General features: G+C 39.7%; 1 protein-coding gene across 1 annotated transcript in view; it reads left to right on the forward strand.

Annotated features, from left to right (window-relative positions):
- PCDH19 (protocadherin 19) overlaps positions 1-14,048 on the forward strand; it is a 119,008-nt gene extending 104,960 nt beyond the window's left edge. The window contains exon 6 of the mRNA XM_028101505.2: positions 13,459-14,048. Coding sequence (XP_027957306.1) covers positions 13,459-14,048 — 590 coding nt within the window. The remainder of the gene's footprint in view (positions 1-13,458) is intronic.
- The last annotated feature ends 7,920 nt before the right edge of the window (positions 14,049-21,968 follow it).

Here is a 21,968-nt window from a genome sequence, read left to right on the forward strand (position 1 = left end):
AGGATGACTGTATCTGACACTAGAGATTCTAGTTCACCAAGATGAAGCTTACTTCTCTAGGTTTTGGCTGATGGCCCAATGATATTAACATGAAGAACGGGGGAGGACCAGTGTTACATTAGACTATGAATTTCCAATGAGCAAATCATTGAATAGTTTACTGAATACCCTGTTGATTTTTTGGGCAGACATAAAATTCATGGCAACTTCTTTAGAATTTGAGGGAATTGTAAGTTTTTAATTTTTATTTTATAATAATATTAACTATTTACCCTCCTAATAGGGAAATGTGGCCTCTTTATTTTAGGGTGTGCAGACTGTAGTGGTACAGTTAATATTCCTCTCCAAGTTTTTCTTGTAAGGGGTGTTGGTAAAATACCTTGATGAGGACGTTCCAGACACAGCTGTTTCTAATATTTGGAGCCCCCCCCCCCGAATCATTAGGCTTATTCTGAAGGTTTCTTGGTGGGAAAGAGGAAATGTTCCAGAGAACAGATTTTTTCCATATTGGTGGATTTTCTGTCAGACTTGGCCACTGCTATTGTTTCTGACTGCCTCCCTGTAGCTTCCCTGGAGGTGTGAGTTTCTAGGCAGGATTTGATGTGATGAGGAAAGGCTACAAAGCTGAAGGAAGAGAGTCTGAACAGAATGGTAAAACAAGAGGCTATTTTGGGCATGGCAGAAACAAGTTAAATACTATGGAATGGAGAAAAGGGAAATGAGGTGAGAAAAGAGGAATACGAATTAATCATGAGAGCACTTATTATTTATAGGTGGGAATAAAAGGTTCATTGAACCTCCAGGGGAACCTTCCTTTATGCAGTGTCAGTGAATATGTTCAAATTTTGTAAAGGCAGTTCCATCTTAAATGCACTGGGGGAGCTGACAACCTGCAGTTCGTGGGTTATACTTACACTATCTAGTGCATAATCAATTTACTCTTCCCCTGCCCTGGACAATCTTCAAGGTGTGGCCAGGAGAAAGCAAATAGAACAGATGCAAGATTTCCTCTCCCGAGAGTTCAAGGGCTTCCTTAAACAAAGGCAAGATGTGAGTGTCCCCTTTTACACTCCAAACAAACTTTCTGAGAACTACCTTGGAAATTCTCTGGCTTCCTCACAATTCCTAAGTAATTTCTGAAACATTTAGGTACTCTGATTAGTTTTACTTTTTAAAATAAAAGTTGGTGTACGTGTGCTTTTTAAAATAAAAGTTGGTTTATGTGTGCTAAAAAAATCATCTGGACAATCTGTGTCTATTTGGGTGGTGCAGAAGAAAGGCGAACTCTTGTATCAATCTTTATTCCCTCTGTAAACACAGATGACCACAAGGGAAGGCTGTTATTAATGGTAATGCAGACCAGAAAAAAGGCTATTATTTTCAGTCTGTTGAACAATACAAAAATGCTTCTCAAGCACTGTGTTCAGATGTTTCTTTTTATTAGCCATCACACAAGGAATTAGACTCATTTCAAACAGTTCATTTTCCCACTCTTGTCTCCGTAAAATCATTACTCATGAGTGGTTTCTTTGTTGAAATACTGCAGACCTCCCATACTGGAATGGATAACAGGGTGTTAAACATATAAACTTTTCAGTTTGCATGAACTCTGGAAGAAGGGGGTCGAAGATTCCCCAGGAGAATAAAATCATTCGTCAATGTCCTTGTTTGTTACTGTCCTATATAAGCATCTTATCCAGGAAGCTATGTCAGCATTGCAATTCTGTGTTGTGTGTGTGTGTGTGTGTGTGTGTGTGTGTGTGTGTGTGTGTGTGTGTGATTAATAACAGGAGAGTGCTTTTTGAATGCCAGCAGGCGGTTTAAAAATATAATTCTGCATCTGCCCCGCTCTTTCCTCCTTTCCAATCTTTTTCTACCCCCTGCCTCCAATCCAAGGCCATTAGGATTGAGAAAGGAGTTGTGCCATGTCTTAATATATGAGCAGATGATGATCCTTAGCTCTTCAGCTAGGCGCCGTTTGCATTTTGCCAAAGCTGATGATTTTATCTGCAGTTTTAATAACAAGCCAGATTATTTTCTGTTCACTAACCAGTAGAAGCAAATAAAAAAAAGATTGCAAAGTGGAATTAAGGGGATAAGAAAGCTCTAGGGCCAAAGAAGGCTTTTTCTTTAATTAATAATTTCAGTTTACTCTTGGAATATTTCCCTGCGAGAATCCAACATCTTATATTATACAAGTCTGCACCCTCCCTCTCTGTAACTGCCAGATTGGAATCTCAGAGAATAGAAATCATGCAGGCTTGAATCAAGCTTTAAATTCTCTACTCTCAATGCTGTCTTGTTTTCTGAACATAGAATTAGACTCCTCAGGGCTTCTCTAGCCACAGCATGGCATTCCTTCATTAAGTACATGTTTTGCAGACCCAGTCATGAAAGATTGGCATTTTAACCAACAAGGGGGCAAATGCAATAAAATGGAGTTCAGGAGTTGTAATGTTTTGGAAAAACAGATTATTCCAAGGCTGCAAAGATACATGATCTGTACTAACTGGACAGAGCATTTAAATTTTACCAGACTAGTTTTAATAATCTTTTGATTTGTTCCATGGATTTTTTTTTGCAGCTTTATTGAGATATAATCAACGTATAATGCTCCATTATTTTAACCTGTGAATGGAAATGAGTATTAAGGATGATGAGGACTGGTGGTGGTGTGTGCACATGCATGTGTGTCTGTCATCCATATTTGTGGCTGTCATCTAGGCTCACTATGTGTCAGGACTTACATAGATTTTACTAGACCCGTATCAGAGTGTCTTAACCCCAGTCATCTCAACCAAAAAGCCTTCTGCTACTCTTATAATTCAGAGTTCGAGCCAACTCAGAAAAAGCCCGCAGAGCTGTGGCCTGAAGAGATTCCAAGAGTTCTTTGATGCTTCAGATGGAGCATCCATTTTTTCTTTCAAAGAAGAGTTGGACAAGCTAAGGGCCAGAGGGTCAAACATTAACTGCCATGTGCTAAAGGTGTAAAGGACTTTTTCTTCCTAATAAGAGCAGCAGGACAAGCATAGGATACCTTCAAATGATCAAGCTTCCTCAAAGAATAAATTAATTGGTCTCACTTCCGAATTTGTCTAATTGCTTTTGAGGAAACACCCTGAAAAATGGAACTTGCTTTCTCCTACTAGTATGATTCAGTGGACACCTGGAAAAAGAATAATTATGGGTATTTCTGAGGTAAAGAGCAAAATAATAAAACCGAGCATTGTCCATGAAAGATGGATAATGAGAAGTAAACATAGAAGGTGGTGTTTGATCCCTTCAATTTTGGTATTCATTATTCATAGTTATTATTTATAAATTCCAGCACAAATGTTAGGCCTGCACCCCAGTGACACATTTGCATTTTATTTTAAGCTGATTTCTACCTGATTTTGCAAACAAGGATTTAATGGTTTTACTTGTCTTTCACTCTCCCTCTGTTGACTTCTATCCCTTTCACACTCTTTATCTCCATCATCTGTCTCATTCCCTTATCCAAGATTCATTCATTCCTTTCCTCCCTCCCTCCCTTCCTCTCTCCCTTTAATGTTTTAGGAAAAAAGATTTCTAACACGTAAAAGTGATATTTGAATAGATTCCCCCTAGGCAATCAATTTACTTTTAATTTGTCTGGAACTAAGCTTTTCTTTGTTGCAATGAGGAAGGATTGAAACTGCTGTAAAATTTATTAGCTTCCAGGAAGATATTTGAAATAAATTTTTTTAATGATTGTGCTGTTTGCTGTACCCAGAAGCAGTGTCATAGCAATTACAGTATTCCAGATGGTTGCTGAAGTTACACTGAAACATCAAGATAATGCTAGACTTTTCTAGGAGGCTTTTGTTGGTAACAAATAGTCCAACCTAGGTAGTTAATAGATATTAATCTTTCTGACACTCCTGTGTGCCTCCAGTGACTATTTCTAGTGACTCCTACCTAGCTGATGTCATGACATACACTCTCCTTTTGAATCATTACAAGGGGCGGTGATTGGTTTACGGAGCACTTTATTTTTCAAATGTGAAAGAAGTGATTGGAGAAGTACTAATGTTGCTTCTTAGCTTCCCCGCCCAGTAACAAGAACATTTTGGCAGTCAAGAATCTTCAAAGAATTTAGAAATTACTGTTGCAACATTTTTTGACTCATGTACAGTATTGCCTGTTTTACAAAACTGAATGTCCTGGGACTTGACTGAAGGAAGTGTCAGTTCCTGTTAAGAGGAACACCAGCCTTTTTTCCCCTCCAACTTTTAATTTTCATTAAAAAAGGGAAGATTTTTTTTTCTCCTGGCTAACATACCCTGTCCCTCTTGCCTTCTGTACCAGTCTTATTTGTGCCATCCTCAGGACATATTCCGTCTAATCTCCTGAAGCTCATGACCAACATAAAAGTGGCTTTTTTCTCAAGCTAATGATGTGTTAGCAATTTCTTTATTTTCCAGGAAAGAGTAAAACCAAGTTGGCAATGACTTTTAATTCAGCACCACTTGTAAGGATCATCTGAAGGCTCTGTCTTGCCAGCAGCATAACTACCTGTAGAATGTGTGAAATGGTCTGACTGTTTTTAATCTACACAAAATCAAACAACTGGTTTGAACTCTTCACAGAAGTGACTAGGTGTTGTAGGTGTCCAACAGATATAGGCAAAGGGACTTAATTCTGTGGACATTTTAGAATGAAACCTTAAAAAATGGTTCCACTTTGCTCAGAGCTTCAGTATTTCAGTGTTCCTCCTTTGGGGCACTAGTTCAATGGCCTGCTTTGACACCTCATATTTGACTTGTAGAGATGCCTTTTCGTATAGTTTCTCAGCACCCAGATGAAATCCAGCACTTTGTCAGATAATTTTCTTTACCATAGAAGCCAAAATACAAAGATTCCAGTTTAGTCAATTTCTGCTTATCTCAGTCACTGTGAGCACCTCTTATTTCTTAGTCTCAATTTTCCAGGCAGCCTTCTGCTTCATTTCCTTGCTCCCCATGCATCAGCACAAATGATTTATACTTACATACATCTTGAAATCTCTTCTTTATGGGTTGAGTTGAATTGAGTTCTAGTACAAAAATGAAAACTCCAGGAATTATTGTGATTGCCCAAATTGCAACTTAGATTGTATGACTGTACATGCCACACCATCATCTATCATAAATATTCAATTCTCAAGCACTGCTACTTCAGTATGTTTTAACTTTGTCTCTTTGACCAGCTCAGCACTGAAGATTCCATTGAAGATAATTCAATTGCTTTGAATTCTGAAAGGGGCATCTTTTTAATCTATTTTCATGTTGCACTGGGAAGTAAGTGAATTTCAGGTGCATGGACTGTGAATGAGGAGAGAGGCTTATGTGCCATTTGGCATCACGAGGCCAAGTGTTGGGTGGCACTTGCTAACTGATGCTGATCTGTCTAATGGTCTAGGACAAGATTGGGGTCCATCAGTTTTTTTCAGCCATCCCCTCCACCCCAAGCTAAAACTCAACTTCACAGATTCCTGCTGTTTAACTAGTTAGCCATCCTGAAAATGCCAAACTCTGCTAATCAGGGCTGCCTTTTTTCTTTGCCTATCTGCTGTTTATTGGCAACATCTCTTTGTCAGTCTCAGGAACTTTGTTCCTACACCCTATCCCCCACCATGCCCTTCCTAGGTATCTCTACCTCTAGACATTTGTAACCTTTCTTCCCCCACAAAAACTCCTATCCTGCGTCCCCTTAACCCATGGTTTTGCTATATGACCAAAGAAAATCCGATGATCTCAATTTGGTAGTGGATTCTCTTATTTTAACAGGGACCTTTAATGCTTATACCCAGCTGAATGACAAATGTGGGAATTTCTCTCTCTGTTACAAGGGCTGGTTTTTGGATAGCTCTTCTTTGGCATCCATCAGATAATACCATGTAGGTGTTTTGAATATCAGTCACAGTTCTGGCATATTACCCCTGTCAGACCATAGTGCTGTGGGAAGGGCTGCTCACAAGTTGGATGCTAGGGAACAGGAGGAAAAGGAAGCATTAGGGAGGAACCGAAATGGCAGAAAATTCTGAAAGAAAGAGAAGGGAGTGAGAAAGAGACAAGTCATTGTTTGTAGTGTAATTTGTGATTTACTTCTTATTACACTGGAGTGGCTGCAGGATAGCTTGGTGGCATTGGTTCATGAATCTCTAGGAATATCTCAGCCTTCACTGATGTGCCCTTGAATATTTTATAGATGGTACTCTAACTTTTCTTGCCAAAACTTTGGGTCCTTTAGGAAGTGAGTGTAAACTCCTTTCAGAATTACAACCTGGGAGGGTTCTGGGAAGTTGTAATTTTGCGAAGTCCTAAGCCTTTATTGAATTTTTGCTAGTTGCTCTAAACACCCAAAAGAAGCCCAGTCCTTAAGATGTCAATTGGATCAAAACCAAGACAGAATGTTTAAAGCCTGGATAGTGTTTCCAGCTCCCCTCTCTCCCTCCCTCCTTCCTTCCTTCATTCCTCCTTCCTCCTCTTCCTTCATTCCTTCGTCCCTTTCCTCCCACTCCTTCCTCTCTTTTTCACTGAACCCATTGCTACTCTGCTTGTCCTGTTAAGCTACAGATGTTCTTTCTCTTGATGTTGCAGGCCTTAAAATGCTTTTAAGAACTCTTTCCAGGATAATTATTTCCTTTGGTAATTCCCTGGCATATTTGGAGCATTAATTTTGCCATCCATATTTTAATTAGTTTTGCCAGAAAGAGTGAGCATCTGCAGTTGGGCTAAAAGGCTCACTATAGGTCCCATTTTTGGCTTATATTTTATAGGAATTAGCAGCAGTTGTGTTTGATACCAAGAAACAATGCTTGATATTTGAATAGCACATTCATTTCATAAAATAGATGCTTCTGCTTATCGTGTTGTTAACTTATTAGAGTACAGGCCCTGTTAACTAGTGTTAGAATTGAAAACTCCAAGGCACATGACAAATATATTTCCAACTGGACATCAAACCATGATACATTTTTTTTAAGACCTGCAACTAGTGTTTAGGAAACCACTGAGAGGCTAAGATGACACTTGACTTTAATGTTTCTTAAGTGCTACATTTACTTTATTGTTTCTGACACAGGTACCTAGTGTTTCATGGTGTTTCTACTAAATAGAATAGTAATTTCCACTTTTAGGAGTTGTATCAGTAGCACAATATCTGGTGTGTTGACCAAGGTTCTTTGTTTTATTGCTGTCACTCATATACCTTTTTTTTATCCAATTAAATTAAACTGTTACTGAGTACCTGCTCTATGCTGGACACGTTGCTAGCTTCTGTGGGCATGGGAGGGAACAAAATAGATATAATCTTTGCTCATTTTGAGTTTATAAGCTAACATTGAATATAGATATTAGACAACTATAATGAGTGCTATAAAAGGGGGTGGTGGTCTATCTAAGGGATCATGGAAGGATTCCCTGGGAAAGTTAAATTTAAGTTGAGACTTCAGGGATAATGTATCAATTATAAATAGTGTTCAATGGCTGGTAATAAAGACCCTCCTCTCCCACTAAAGAAAATGAATCAGTGGCCTAACCAAGAGGGAGACTTATTTTTCCTCTTATATGAAAGAAGTTCAGGTCTAGTGAGGTGGGTCTACAATATCTTTGATATCCCAGAGCTCTTCTATCTTTCTGTTCTGCTACCCATAGGCATGTGGCTTCCATCCTCAGAGTTGCTTCATGGTGGTAAGATAGATACTGTAGATCCAGCCATTATGTCTCCATTCCAGACAGGACAAAGCAGGAAGGAATAAGGACAAAAGTGTCTCCCAGCTACATCACCTCCCTCCTCCTTTTAAGGAGTTTTCTTGACATCCTGCCTTCATAACATTGGTCCATCTTCGTTACATGGCCATGCCTATCAACAAGGGAGGCCAGGAAATGCAGGTTTTTGGCTGGCACCTTGCCAATCCTAACAAAAGATTGGTTCTATTCCTAAATATTAAATATAGGTATGGATATTTGGGTTCAGTTCATTATGTGTGCTTCAGATGAGTAAGAGATAGGTAGGTCAAGAGGGGATGTTTCCTAGCAATTATGTTTTCTTGATTAGGTGCACATGACAAATTTTAATAGCACTTAACCTGTTCATAATTGGTGCTACCATCCCTTCCATTATAGCTTACAAAAACTGGTCCTGCTTTTGTTGTAGATTATTTTGTTCAGGAGATTGATGTAGATTAAGCTAGGTGGATGCATATGAGTACAATCCAGGAAGCTTTCCTGATTTACACATCATTTGCTTATAGGTTATGTTACTGCTGCTATGTAGAAGTAACTACTTGAGCTCTTAGGAACTGGAACTCACTTTAACTTTCCCTTTCTGCCTCATTGACTGCAGATCACTTCTGAGGAGGTAACACATTACTTTTGTTAACTGTTACCTTGAACTTTTTTACCGTTAGAGTTTTGTCTCTGACCATTGGGCTCTTTGAGTTAAATACATCCAAACTCTGAATCACAATAAAGATCTGCGGCATTGTTGAACACATCCATTGTGGCTGGATGTCTATACAAACCCAACAGAGCCTCTCAGCTCTTCTATTCCACCAGGACTTTGAAAGTTTTAGCTAAGCCTGAGATGGTGTTTCCATCATTTTCTTTTCTTACTTTGGTTGGGACCATATGTAGGCTCTTTCTGGTGTGGAAGCACATTGTTTGCCTACATCTGAAGAGACAGTGGTTTTATGAGGAGGGTAGCAATTGCTGCAAAAAGTTTGGCTAATATTTGCCCAAAATAACATATTCTCTTCTTTTTCTATTTGAATTACTTCCTTATCCATCATGTCTTAATTCATTGCTGTCTCTTCTTAGGCCTTTTATTTAAGATATAATTTTTTTTTTTTTTGCCAGAAGTTTTAGGTTTCTCTCACTGGGGTCCCTAAGGACAGATTGTGCCCAAACAAATACATATAACCACCTAGATTGAGGAAGCTTTATTTTTTCTCTGTATTTTGAATTTTTTGTCTAAACCTGATCTAAGGAGTGGCTTTGAGATTTGTGTGTCCCTCTTCCAAACTTATGCATTTTATTTATTTTTGCAAATCTTAGGAACAAGTTCAGAATTAGGGAAGACCAATTTGCAAATTCATCATTCACCCCTAATTATGTGTACATTTGAATTAAAGACACCTGCTTTCATTTATCTGTACCTGGCAATGTGTTTGAATTTCCACAACTATGTGTGGATTTTAGAGGTTTACATTTTGCTTTACGTAGGTTCAGGTCAAGAGGTAACAAGGTATAGAGTCATAAATAGGCACATAAGAGGAATCTTAGTAGGGAATTAGTGAATTGTTAGCTGACCTCTGTTTCAGCTGGAGCCAGTATCTTGATAGTTAATTTTTTTTGACAGCTAATTTTTATGATACAAAATGGTTCCTCTCTACTCTCATATCTCCATCCCTAGCTGCACATAATCTCTACCAGTCCTATGCAATTCTAGAAGTAGTTTCTTTGCTTTTTCACATCTGGTCTGTCTTCATTGCTATTCTTTTTTTTTTAAGATTTTATTTATTTATTTGAGAGAGAGAGAGAGAATGAGAGATAGAAAGCATGAGAGGGAAGAGAGTCAGAGGGAGAAGCAGACTCCCTGCTGAGCAGGAAGCCCGATGTGGGACTCGATCCCGAGACTCCAGGATCATGACCTGAGCCGAAGGCAGTCGCTTAACCAACTGAGCCACCCAGGCGCCCTTCATTGCTATTCTTAAGGGGATTTGTATTGTGACTTTCTCACTTTTAATATGCAATTTCCTTACTAAACTGAAGTTTTGGTTTTTGAAAAAGTAATTTATCTGCAGTACATTTATGAATGTAGTTTACCTTTGGCTGGGAAGACATTCTTCCTGCCTATCTATATTCAGCATGTTTTCTTTCATATTTCATATGGCTATAAACGCTAAAGCTAGGTTAGATTTTTGTTTTAAATTCAATTATCCAACATATAGTACATCATTAGTTTCAGATGTAGTATTCAATTATTTATCAGTTGCATATTCATCACATTGAATTGACACAAATGTCATCGAGTGTTGTTTGATACTAAAAATGATAAGCAGCAAGTCACTGCCCTTAGTAAGGATTTAAGGAAATAAAGATATCAGATCTAAGCCATGGGTGAAACATTGTGAATAAATGAGTCTTTTAGATTCAAGTCTTTGCTTGCATTGAGGTAAGAGCAGTGAATATATAAGTTCACATAATTAATCCAAAAAATTACCTATTTTTTTAATTTTTTTATTGTTATGTTAATCACCATTTATTACATCATTAGTTTTTGATGTAGTGTTCCACGATTCATTGTTTGTTCATAACACCCAGTGCTCCATGCAGAATGTGCCCTCCTCAATACCCATCACCAGGCCAACCCATCCCCCCACCCTCCTCCCCTCCAGAACCCTCAGTTTGTTTCTCAGAGTCCATCATCTCTCATGGTTCGTCTCCCCCTCGGACTTACTCCCCTTCATTCTTCCTCTCCTGCTATCTTCTTCTTTTTCTTTTTTCTTAAAATATGTTGCGTTATTTGTTTCAGAAGTACAGAAGTAGGCTTAGCGAGATTGGTGGATAGGCTTATGATCACATTCCTGGGGAAGCTGAGTGGGTTTACCTTTTCCTCTTCCCGGAGGGTGATTTATCCACTTAGGCAGTGGGTAAGTTGAAAGCAAGTACTGTCTTTGAAGAGAAGCTTCTGAGAAGACTGAGTTCCCTGCTCTGGTCTTCCTAGATTCATAAGATCTTACAGGTATCTATCTCTGGGGTCTCTGCTCTCCTTCTGTGTGTGGTGGGGATCCAGGTCTTCCCATGCTGTTCATTTGAAGCAGTCTAATATGGGCAGGAGCACTGTACTTGCATTCAGTATAACACATGGATGGCATTCTCCTACTGAATAGTGGAAGTTAGCTACTTGATACTAAAAGCTTAAAAGAAGTGAGAGCTGTATGTTGAGCTCATTGGGATGATTCTGCTAGATTACAATTCACCACTGTTCTACTTCAGGTGTGTGAACAAGTGGCCTATAATATCAGTCTGAAGGTCAGCTGGGGTTTCCTCTTAATAGCTGATCATATGTCCATGGTTCCAGGGTTCAAAGACTAAGTCCTTCATGCCTTTGTGCTATAAATTAGTAACAAAAAGGACAGGGATTTCATAACCTTCTGAACTTTTTTTCTTTTTGCTGACTTCCAGGGGACTCTTACTCAGATTTGTAGAAATAGAAGTTAATTATTAAACTATTCCCCAACTTGCACCTCCTTAATCTTCACCTCAAAACAAATACACTAATTCTTTAGAGCTATTACTTGGAAAGTTATGATATGGGCTTCAGAGGAGATGGAGAAGAAAAAAAACATCTTTTTGGGAAACTCTGAACATGTGAATTCTGTCCTGCTGGAGGGATCTTGGGGGCTTCCTGGGAAAACACTGGATTTAGATGAAACTGATTGTGGGTGGATCATCTGTACATTCTTCCACTGATGTTTGAGCCTATACAAAGTAAATGTTTCCCGAGTATGTTCCAGCATGTTCTCCTTACTTTCATACTTTCTGTCTCCCAGAAACCTATACATTTTGAATGATGATAGGCTATCAGATGGCAGCACTGAGAGTTTGCAGGGAAGAGGCAGAGAAAAGGCTTTGACAACTCTGTATTTTGTAGAGGTGGTCCTGCAACCCTCATGTGGAACTATGCTGGAGTTTGCAGAAGCGTTGCCCTATCTATGTGAAAGGCACTTATTGGTGATAATGCTCATTTGTTATTTGGCTTCATAGCTGCAAAATTCTGAGTGTTTTATTCTCCACCACTGAAAGGGAGCATAAAATGGCCATCTTAAAGATAAATTGGCAAATTGTGTCCCAGTACACTGAAAGGGTCTTAACTTTGATTGGTTTTTCAGTAGTTTAAACTAGGTCAAAGGCCATTCCCAGAATTGGGTTGAAATCTGGACTCAGCCTGGATTAGGCCTTGACATTTAGCTGCTTCCAATGCTTTTTCTCCAAATGATGAGGTATACATCCAGTTCAACCATTATTTCTTGAGCCTCCCCTTATATGTGCTCCTTTACGAAAATAACCTTTGATAAACGAGGCAGAACATTGCCCCTCTGTTATGCCATTTACTATTTAAAAACAAGAAGCAAACAAAGAAATACAAGTGTATAAGGAAGGTGTGTTATATATAGACTATATCAGGCAAGACCCTGAATTTCAAACTTCTTTCCCCAGCAAAAAAGCAATCACAGAATATATTTTCAGCTTTTTTTGGCATGCTTTTTTTTCTGTCTTTGCAGTCTCTTCTTGTCTCCCCACCTCCTCTGATCCTGCCTCAAGGTTTTCTGTAAATGTTAAACTGCTCGTATTTTGATGCACTATATAATGTGATGAAAATTTTGATTAGGCCATCCTCATACATGAATGTAATGTAAATAAAAATGGATCTGGGAAAATAGGACTATAAACCAGACATTGAGATGAACAATTTTCCAATGGACAAGCAGAAGTTAACCCTGGGTCCATGCTTTGATGAAACCCATGTAGAAAGCCTCTCTGAGAGTCAAATTAAAGCCTTAACTCTAAGTGAACTGATTTGAGAAGAGAAAAAATACGCCTCACCAATAATTACAAATTCTAACTGCTGAGATCTTCTATGATAGGGTTAATGTAATCCATGAAAGATTTCTTTAAGAAATGTGACCCTAATAAAACTGCAGATAAGGAAAATAAGGAGGGATGGCTAGTTGAGTATAATTAAATGATGCACAGCCTATGAGTGATGTGTGCATAGGGTCAACTGAAGCTTATGGGTCAGATGGAAGGAAAAGATCTCAGTATATTCCTTCTAATGGGAAATCAAGTCATATAAATAACTTAGAAGATTGGCTGGTGGAACTGATGGTCAAAAAGAAGTGAAGTGATTGGGTTTTCAAAGACAGCATGATACCAATCTAAAATTAAGCATGGAGTATCATTGACAAGTAGGGTGGAAACATGGCTGGCGGTGTTGTTGCTCAAAAATATGGCCAAGACTTCTCAGATATACTGACTGTTGGATTCCCTGCTCTGCCTTCACTCCCTCTTCTGCTGGAACCAGTTTCAAATGCAGTTGATTTTTAGCAGGAGTTGTTGATAAAAACGCTGACTCTCAGCGCCTTGACACTCAGGATAAATTTTTTTAAAAATACATTTTTTCATCATAACGTGTTTCCCTTTAGGTTTTTAGTTTTGTCAGCAGTGGGAACAACAAAAATCATAATAAAAAAAGAGGAGTATACAGGGGGAGATCTACAGCCTTTTAAAAATCCAATTCTTTACACTTGTCCCAAAAGGCAATAAAGGACTATCTAAAAGTGCCATTTCCCAAAAGGGCCTGTGGGTACCCAAGAAACCAGAACACTGGGGAGTAACAATGATTCCTGGGAAAAGCTGATGTAATCGACATTTTATTTTCTCCAAACAGATCAGAATGAAGGATTTCATTGCAGGGAAGAATGTCGGATTCTTGGCCACTCTGACAGGTGCTGGATGCCCCGGAACCCCATGCCCACCCGCTCCAAGTCCCCTGAGCACGTGAGGAACATCATCGCGCTGTCCATTGAAGCTACTGCTGCTGATGCTGAGGCTTATGATGACTGCGGCCCCACCAAGCGGACTTTTGCAACCTTTGGAAAAGATGTCAGTGACCACCCGGCTGAGGAGAGGCCCACCTTGAAAGGCAGGAGAACTGTCGATGTGACCATCTGTAGCCCCAAGGTCAACGGCGCTATCCGGGAGGCGGGCAATGGCTGTGAGGCGATTAGCCCTGTCACCTCCCCGCTGCACCTCAAGAGCCCTCTGCCCACCAAGCCCTCCGTGTCTTACACCGTTGCCCTGGCTCCCCCGGCCCGTGATCTGGAGCAGTATATCAACAGTGGCCCATCTCGTCCCTCTGAAGCTGAGCCCCGTGGATCTGATAGCGAGAAAGTCATGCATGACGTCAACCCCACTCTGAAGGAGGGTCGTGACAAAGAGTCTCCTGGTGTGAAGCGTCTGAAGGATATCGTTCTCTAAAGCAGTCTCGGGGAAGAAGAGAGAGAAACCATGCTGGTTTTCGAGGAAGCAGGAGCTGATTGTTTTAATTACTCACCAATGGTTGGTTCTTGAGTGGCTGTTATTTCAGAGCTTTCCCTAAATGTGTTGTTTATAAGTGACTATCATTCTGTGACAATCCCTCTCGTTTCAACAGGCAGCAGGGGTGTTCAGGTGGAGCAAATTAGCTTTGGCTTGAGTTGTTCATGGGGCCTTGATGTTGGGGAAACAGACAAATTCAGTTGTGAAAAGTATTATGTATTAAGTGTTTGAATTTATATATTTTTCTATGTCAAAATTATAATATAAATTACCATTGTTTGTGGAGGATTACATTTAAAAAAACAAAAAAAAGGAGAAAGCTCTGGACACCTTTAATAAGCTCGCCACTGTTTTGTAGTGTAGACAAGTTAATGGCCATTTATTGTGTACTATTCATTGATTCAGTGATGTGAAATTGAGCCCCCAAAAGGTTGTTTCTGAAGCTTAAGTACTTTCCAATGCCGCTACTTTGCTGTGGACACCCCTGCTTTAAGAACCCTTTTGCTAGCTGTGCTACCGTTGTATTTGATATTGCAAATTGCTATGTGTGTGGTGACGGCAAAAGGCTTTTTTAGAAGTTGGTGTTTTTTTTCTTAATAAAACTATAGACAAAAACAAAGTGCAAAAAACCGAGATGGCAAGTGAATGAGCAACACCACACATATAGATTGAATACTTGGAGGATACTCACTCATGGAGGATACCCATGTAGTGATTACTCACCACCTTGCAGAGTATTTCTCCTGCCTTTCAGTCTTCTGCCCAGATCAGTGATAGATCATCACAGAAAGTCATTTTTGGATATTCTGCTATCTAATTTACAGTTGTGAGAACTACTGTGCTGAAAGTTTTATGGCATCAGTTTTTAAAAATTTTCAGGCCCTGAATGGGAAAGTTGCTCCTGAAGTTATCAGTTTCCAGGCTTAGAAATTCCCTGTCTGTAATTGTCTAAAATTCAAAAAGACTGAATCTATTTTGAGATTTAAATTGGCATCTTTTCTGACACACACTTCCTGATTCAGTGTTTCCCAATCACGATTAGAATTAGACTGGAAAGCATGTTGGGGGCTGGAATTGAGAACTCCATGTTGTTCTGTATTGTAGGATTATAAATAGGAATAGAGTAAGCAGTACAAAGTGTACATTTAGGAAAAGACAGGTAACCAGTAACAGCATCACTAATCCAATTACTGTGCCTTCTAAATGGAGACACTTGGACACTTGAACTCGTCTTTTTATGATTAATACTTTTTTAAATTAAAAATGTGAACAGGAAACTATTAAAATAAAAATCTTTTAGATTTAGCTAACTCTTTGCTGTAGGCTAGGAATACACCTTTTATTATTAACAAGTTTGTTATGCACATTCTTTTTGTTTGTTTGTTTCTCCAACTCCATTTAGTGTCTATTAATATTTAGTAGCCAACATAGTATTCTCGCACCTTTAAAACTAAACAGATATGTCACCTTTGCTCTGCCTTGGTCTTTAAAAAGTTGTTTCTAGAGAAACAAGTTTTGTGGTTCTGTTCTCATTTGTTTCAGTTTTTGAAATTCAAGAGTACCCAGAAAAATGGCTTAGGGGTTAGAGCACTAAAATGCAAAAGAGGATTTATTTTCTTAAGTTTAGATAAGCGAGCTCTTTTAAATGTTTTAGTTATTTTTGTCTGAGTTCCTGGCTTTATACATTACTAGGAATATTTTCCTTTATGGGAGGGAGGGTTTTGAGGGAGGGTGGTAGGTAAGGCAGTAGGGATGGGGTTCAGTAGGGGAGAATATTTCTGAAAAAGAACCTATAATGAAGCTATAAATTCATCCTGATTTCTTATTCAGTGCTGAATACTACCTCATACAAAATATTGGTGTGGCTGCAAATTTCCCTCTGAAACTGATATAATTAGAGATCAATTACCATAACATCTTCATTTTGGCTCATTTCATTATCTCTCACACTTTTTCCCCCCCTCTGATTCATTTCATTTTAGCAGATTTTGAATTAGGTACTTACTTGTGTTTTCAAGTGACTATTTGATTAACATATTAAAATTATGTTTTTCTTTAAATTATGATGGCTGCCTGTAGAATTTCGACTTCTTCGCCTGATCCATCCTGATATTATTTTATTAGCTACCACATCAAGGTCACTTTCGAGTCAGATTTGACAGTTTTTGTACAGGTGTATTTCCTACTATGCTCAGTGGGAATGAGGGAGCTGAGAGGATTGTGGCAAGTGGGAATATTAAATATTATATGGCTGTTGAGCCAGAGAGGGCAGTGGCTGCCATGTCTCTTACCAGCCAGGTTTAAAATGGTTAGACAGCAGTGGCATCAGTTTTGCTTCCCCCCCCATTTTTTTCAGAATTCAGTTTCAAGCTACAGTCCAATCCCTTTTCCTTATCAAAATACTTTTTCTCAGTGGGAAGTCAGAGAATTTTTGGCTCCCAAACCCTTTTGAGCATGCTCAGAGAATTCCCCTCCTTAAGAAAGTATCTTTTTTTTTTCTTCTACAACTGTCTGATGTATACATATTCCCAGAAGCACAAGTGCATCCTAGGAGGGCTTTGTAAGCTAGTTTTATAGATAGGCTATGCCTGTGAGCAAGAATTTTGTGCAAGGATTCTAGATTTCCCTTTGGCTCATGTTTTTCCCTTCTTCCTTTCAATATGTCTGAGGCAAAGCCACATAAGGCCAGAGGGCCAAATATTCTTCCTTTTTCCTCTCTAAACATGTTACACATTTAAAACATAAGGGAGCAGTTTCAGTTCCTAAATTCTAGGGAGTTCTGTGCCATCTATCCTGATGTCCCTTTTGGGAAGGAGTTGGTGTTGAGGCATGACTTGCTTTTCTTAGAGCTGTGCTGGGCACATCCCTGGGCAGGTAAACTTCTTCATGCAATATAAAGGCTTTCGTCTGCATTGATTGTTTTCCCCCAAATATGGGAATATACTCTATAGAAGGAATAGGAAGAAGAAGAGAGCCACACTATGTGCAGTCTCTTTTTTCTTTTCTCTATGCCGACTGATCTTTGAACCTGTTCAGAATGAAACTTCCCATCTCTTTGATCCTCTTAAAGCCAGTAGAGTAAATTATGATCCACCTTATTGCCCAAATAGGTGGGCCAAGGGATGGTGCAGTTCCTGAAGGGCAGTTGTTCTCAAAGTGTACTCTTTGAACCAGCAGCAACCGCATCACTTGGGAACCTCTCAGAAATGGTAATGCTCTGTTCTTACCCGGACCAACTGAAGCAGAAACTCTGGCAGTGAGGCCTAGTAAATCATATGGATCAGATGCCCACTAAATGTTGAGGGCTCATTAAAGCACAGGTTGATGGACCCCACACTTAGAGTTTCAGCAGGTCTGGGGTAGGTCCTGAGTCTTTGCCTAGTTAAAAATTCCGAGGTGATGCTGATGCTGGTGGTCCAGGGACCACACTTTGAGTATCACCACTCCAGAGTAAACCTGCCCCCTCGTAGAGCTAATTGCATGTAAGGTACCCATTTAAACTAATTTGTTGACATGGTTACCCACTGACCATGAATTAAAAATGTTAAAGGGAATACAATGTAGAACTCTGAAAATTAGCAACACCCAGAGTATCATCCTGATAGTGTTCCTTCAGCATACAACTGATCGTATGATGGGAATTCAGTTGAACTTTTCACATTGCTCTATCATATCATTAACAAGCAAAAGAAAAGTGGTCCACTTGAGGCAGCAAGGACAAAGGGCAGTTTGGGGAGAGGCAGGGTGTAGGGGATAGCTCAAATGGGCATCCAGGGTGGGAAAGGATTATTATTGTACATAATAGGAGTTCTGGTTGGAATTCCAGTTCACTCTGTGGGGATCATTTTGATGTTGAATGTTCCCCAAAGCATCCTGACAAGTCTGGTCCACTTGGCTCTTTACCCAGGGTAATAAGACCCTAACTGACTTCGAAAACCTGGCATACATGAGCTTAAGAAGTCCATTGTATACAGTCCTAGTGTTTGCCTTCTAAGTAAAATTACATTTAAGGATGTCATTTCATGAGTCAAATTGTATCTGCTGACACTGAAGTGTATTGAGATGTTGTTCTTTAGTTTAAGTATGTAACAAAGTAATATTCAAAGGGGATATGTGGGGGTGGGGCTGGGACCGGGAGGCTTTATATTGATAATGAACTATTCCAGAGCAAAACACATTGTCCTAATGAAGTTGTTGCAGCTCTCTTTGTTTTCTTGTGAGGCTGGAATTGGCCTGTGGGTCACTTGTTGTGCAAAAGTGGATTAATTTCAAATAGAACTCATATTGCTTTTGTAAAACAAAGAAAATCAACCACCTTGTCTGAAATGTATATTGCAAGGCGCTCTTGGTAAAGAACAACCCACGAAAACCTGATCTTGATTGGAAAGCACTGTAGGTCATTAGGGAAAAACCAATGATGCTGATTGTTGCTCTAGCTGTGTTGGCAATTAAAGATGACCTTGTTACTAACTGAAAGTTGCTGTCAACCTTAGCAAACAAACCAGCTAACACCATTACAGCACTGGTTAAGTAGATTTTTACTGGCACTAGCTGGAGTTCAGCTGAGGAAGGCTAGGATACAGACTTTAATGACCAAGAGCCAGACTAGCTCAAGCTAGAAATTCAGCAACAAATACCTCCTTGTGCTATTTGAATGCTAAGGTATTAGTTGCAAAAGGCTTACGCCTTTTCTCCTCTAGTGAGGGGAATGAGCCTGATGACACTATTACTGTTTACCTGTCAAACCAGGGTGGAAATTTAGAAGGATGCAAGTACAGTATGTCTCATTAAGCAGTCTCTGTTGCTGATTATATGAAGATGAAATTGTTGTATATGCTGATCTGTATGTTATGTACATTTTCACAGTGATTGAATCATTGTAAAAAGGAAAAAGACAAAAAAGAATCACCACTGTCTATTTTATGAAGATGATAAAGCAGCTTTATTAAATTATTACAGTTATGTTTTAAATGGTGTTATCTGCCACATTGTTTCCTTTTATCTGGTGGTTCTGTTTCCCCCTTAAATGTGTTTTCTCTGCTTCAAAAATTTAATGCATTTTAGTATTAAAGGTTATTATGGAGAAATTGTTGAGTGTTTGGTGACATGTGTCTTAGAGAGCATTGGTTGGCTCCAGGATGGGGTAACTGTTAGGCCAAGGAGGTAACCAGCCCTCGGCAGGGTCACTGGTGTTCAGACCCAAAGGGTTCCTCTTGCCTTTTCCACTTCACACAGTTGCCCACTCTCCAACTAAGAGGGGATTCTTCCTTCGATCAGGCTGTAGTCATTTCCTGAGTGCCTCCCCTCCTTCCTACCCCAGTTAATACCATTTTCTGATGAGAGAGCCCCATTCATATCCAGAACTGTAAAGACTTTTCTGGGTGGTACTTTAAACAAGAGCACTAAAACCATTCTTTAAGAATAACCATTTCAGGCCAACTTCACAGCGGGACTTCTCTGAAGAATTAATTTTAAAAAAAGGTGAGAAATAGTAGAAGCTGACAGCAGGAGAAAAGACAGTTTGAAACAAAGATGACCTGGCTGCCCCTTTGATGCCTTCCAGTTTGAAAGTGAGGCAACCAGGAGAGGCTCTGACTTTGCACATAACAAGGCTACAGTATAAGTCCTGATAATCTTTCTTTATCCAAACTATTGTTCTCTGGGACTTAGCACTTGGGCTGTAAGTATTCAATCTGGCTGCAACTGGCAGAAAAAAAAAAATCCCAGTAGAGTAAAAAAAGGGGGCATGGCAGAACATTTCCAAAGGGTGACTTTAGTGGTTAAAGGCTAACTTGCTTCAGCATGACCTATTTTCTCTGGACCATTAAAAAAAGATCTCAAGGAAATCCACTGTTTCCCTGGATCTCCAGCTTCCTGTTAACTCTACCCACCTGTATTAAATTGAGAGTGCATCTCATTCCCCAGAATTAGCCCTAAAGCCCTAGCAATAGCCAGATACTTGACGCTGCCGTTTAACAGGTGTTACATTGGAATGCGAGCACAGACATGCTGGGACGAATGAAATCACATATGCAGATGTATATACAGATGTTCACACAGACTCACAGATGTTCATAAAGGTGTATTGGAAGGAGGCTGATCTGTCACTGGCTTGGAGGCCATGAAGTCATAGGAGGCTATTATGAGTGCTTATGTGCTAGCCCACACCAAAAGTGCAAGGAAAAAAAGTATCTCTGACCCTCTTCCATTTACCTTTTTTTTTTTTTTGGCCTCAAAAAGGAATGGCAACTCCTCCTTAAAATAAGATCCTTCAGGGAATGAGCAAGAATAAAATAAGTTGTTGCATGATGAAAGGCATTCATACATGCAACACAAGTACATCCAAGGTCATGGACAACTACTGTACCTCTGCCAAACGTGGGAGGCTTGCCAGATTAGAGGCATAATCTCAAAACTATTCAAGTTTATAAAACAAAACAAAGCAAATTATTAAAATAATACACTTCTTCATTTTGGTAACAAAGTACTTGTGACTCACCTCAGATGTCGTTGATTTTTGCTGTGTGGAGTGTCAAGAAAGCATGGTGGGAAACTGCCTAAGAGGGCAGCTTCTGATAAGAGGTGTCAGCTGCTCTAGGAACAGATAGGACTCCCCATGTTCATTATTTTGGTTTTGGGGTATAGATATGCCACCACATGCAAGGGGATGGGACCCTTAACCTGCAAAACAAAATTCTCCAGGATGGGATCAGAGAGGTGTTCTCTTAGAGTTTTAGGTCCTAACCTTCCTTTATGTTGGCGCATGACCTCCTTGAATGTCTCATAATTCCGTCATGTGCTGCTTTTGATCTGGAGGAGGATGGGGGAGAAGTGACGTGTGATTCTCTTAGTTACATGCAATTACTGGCAGGCTGGCTATGCCCCTAGCTCGTTCTCTCGATGATCAGTACGCCGCAGGGAATCAGTCCACAGAACCCGGTGGGGAACCTCTGCTGTTTCTGCCCAAAGGTGAGGGGGAAACTGTGCTAGTGGTCCCAACATTTCCCTACTTTCCTTCTCCCTGTGTGTCAGTGTCTTTACTTCCCCCCAGGTGCCCAAAGCCTTAATTTTCCTTAGACGTCCAGGTTTTCCAGTATGCTCCCCTCTCCCCAACCAGAATTTTCTCTTCTCTTGTGATTGTCTCTCCCACTTCCTTTTCTACTCTAGATTATCTCTAAAATTTAGCCGCATCCCGTTTTTTTTTTCCCTAGAGTTATTTTCTTTGCTAGGGTTCAAGGGAAGCCAGACTTTTATTGAGCATCTACTATGTGCCAGACACTTTCCAAATATCATCTCATTTTATCCTCACAGTAACCTTATGTAGTGGATGATGATATCTCCATTTTATATACACATAAATTGAGGCTTAGAGAGCTTAGGGGACTTGCCCAAGGTTACACAGTTACTAAGTAGCAGAGCTAGGATTCATAAACCATGTCTGTCTACTTAGAAATTATTACTCTTTTCAACTACTCTTAAGAGATAGGTAACCAACCTGATATGTTCTTCCTTACCAGAATATTAACAATGGATACTAATGTCTTAAAACATAATTGACATTTTAACTGAGATCTTTGAGAACCCAATGTCATGGTCCAAAGAAGCGATCACAACAGTGGGGTTTTCAAGCCAGAACGCTTTTGATCAGCCTCATAGGCATCTCACTACTCTCTCTATACCCAGTGCCTGCCTTTCAAGTTGCATTAGTCATGCATGACAGGACTATGGCTCCTTTTAGAGTCTGTGCACTCTAGCTAGTCAACAGCCCTTGAAATGAAGGTCTGGTAACCCTATATTCATCTGTCCCTCTGGGTTTCAAGCAATCTGTCAAGGCTGTATTCATGTGTGTTACAGGTCAGC

Source organism: Eumetopias jubatus, unplaced genomic scaffold, assembly GCF_037043125.1.
Source record: "Eumetopias jubatus isolate StellerSeaLion01/CBP00866 unplaced genomic scaffold, mEumJub1_p1.0 scaffold_11, whole genome shotgun sequence".
NCBI classification, from domain to species: domain Eukaryota; kingdom Metazoa; phylum Chordata; class Mammalia; order Carnivora; family Otariidae; genus Eumetopias; species Eumetopias jubatus.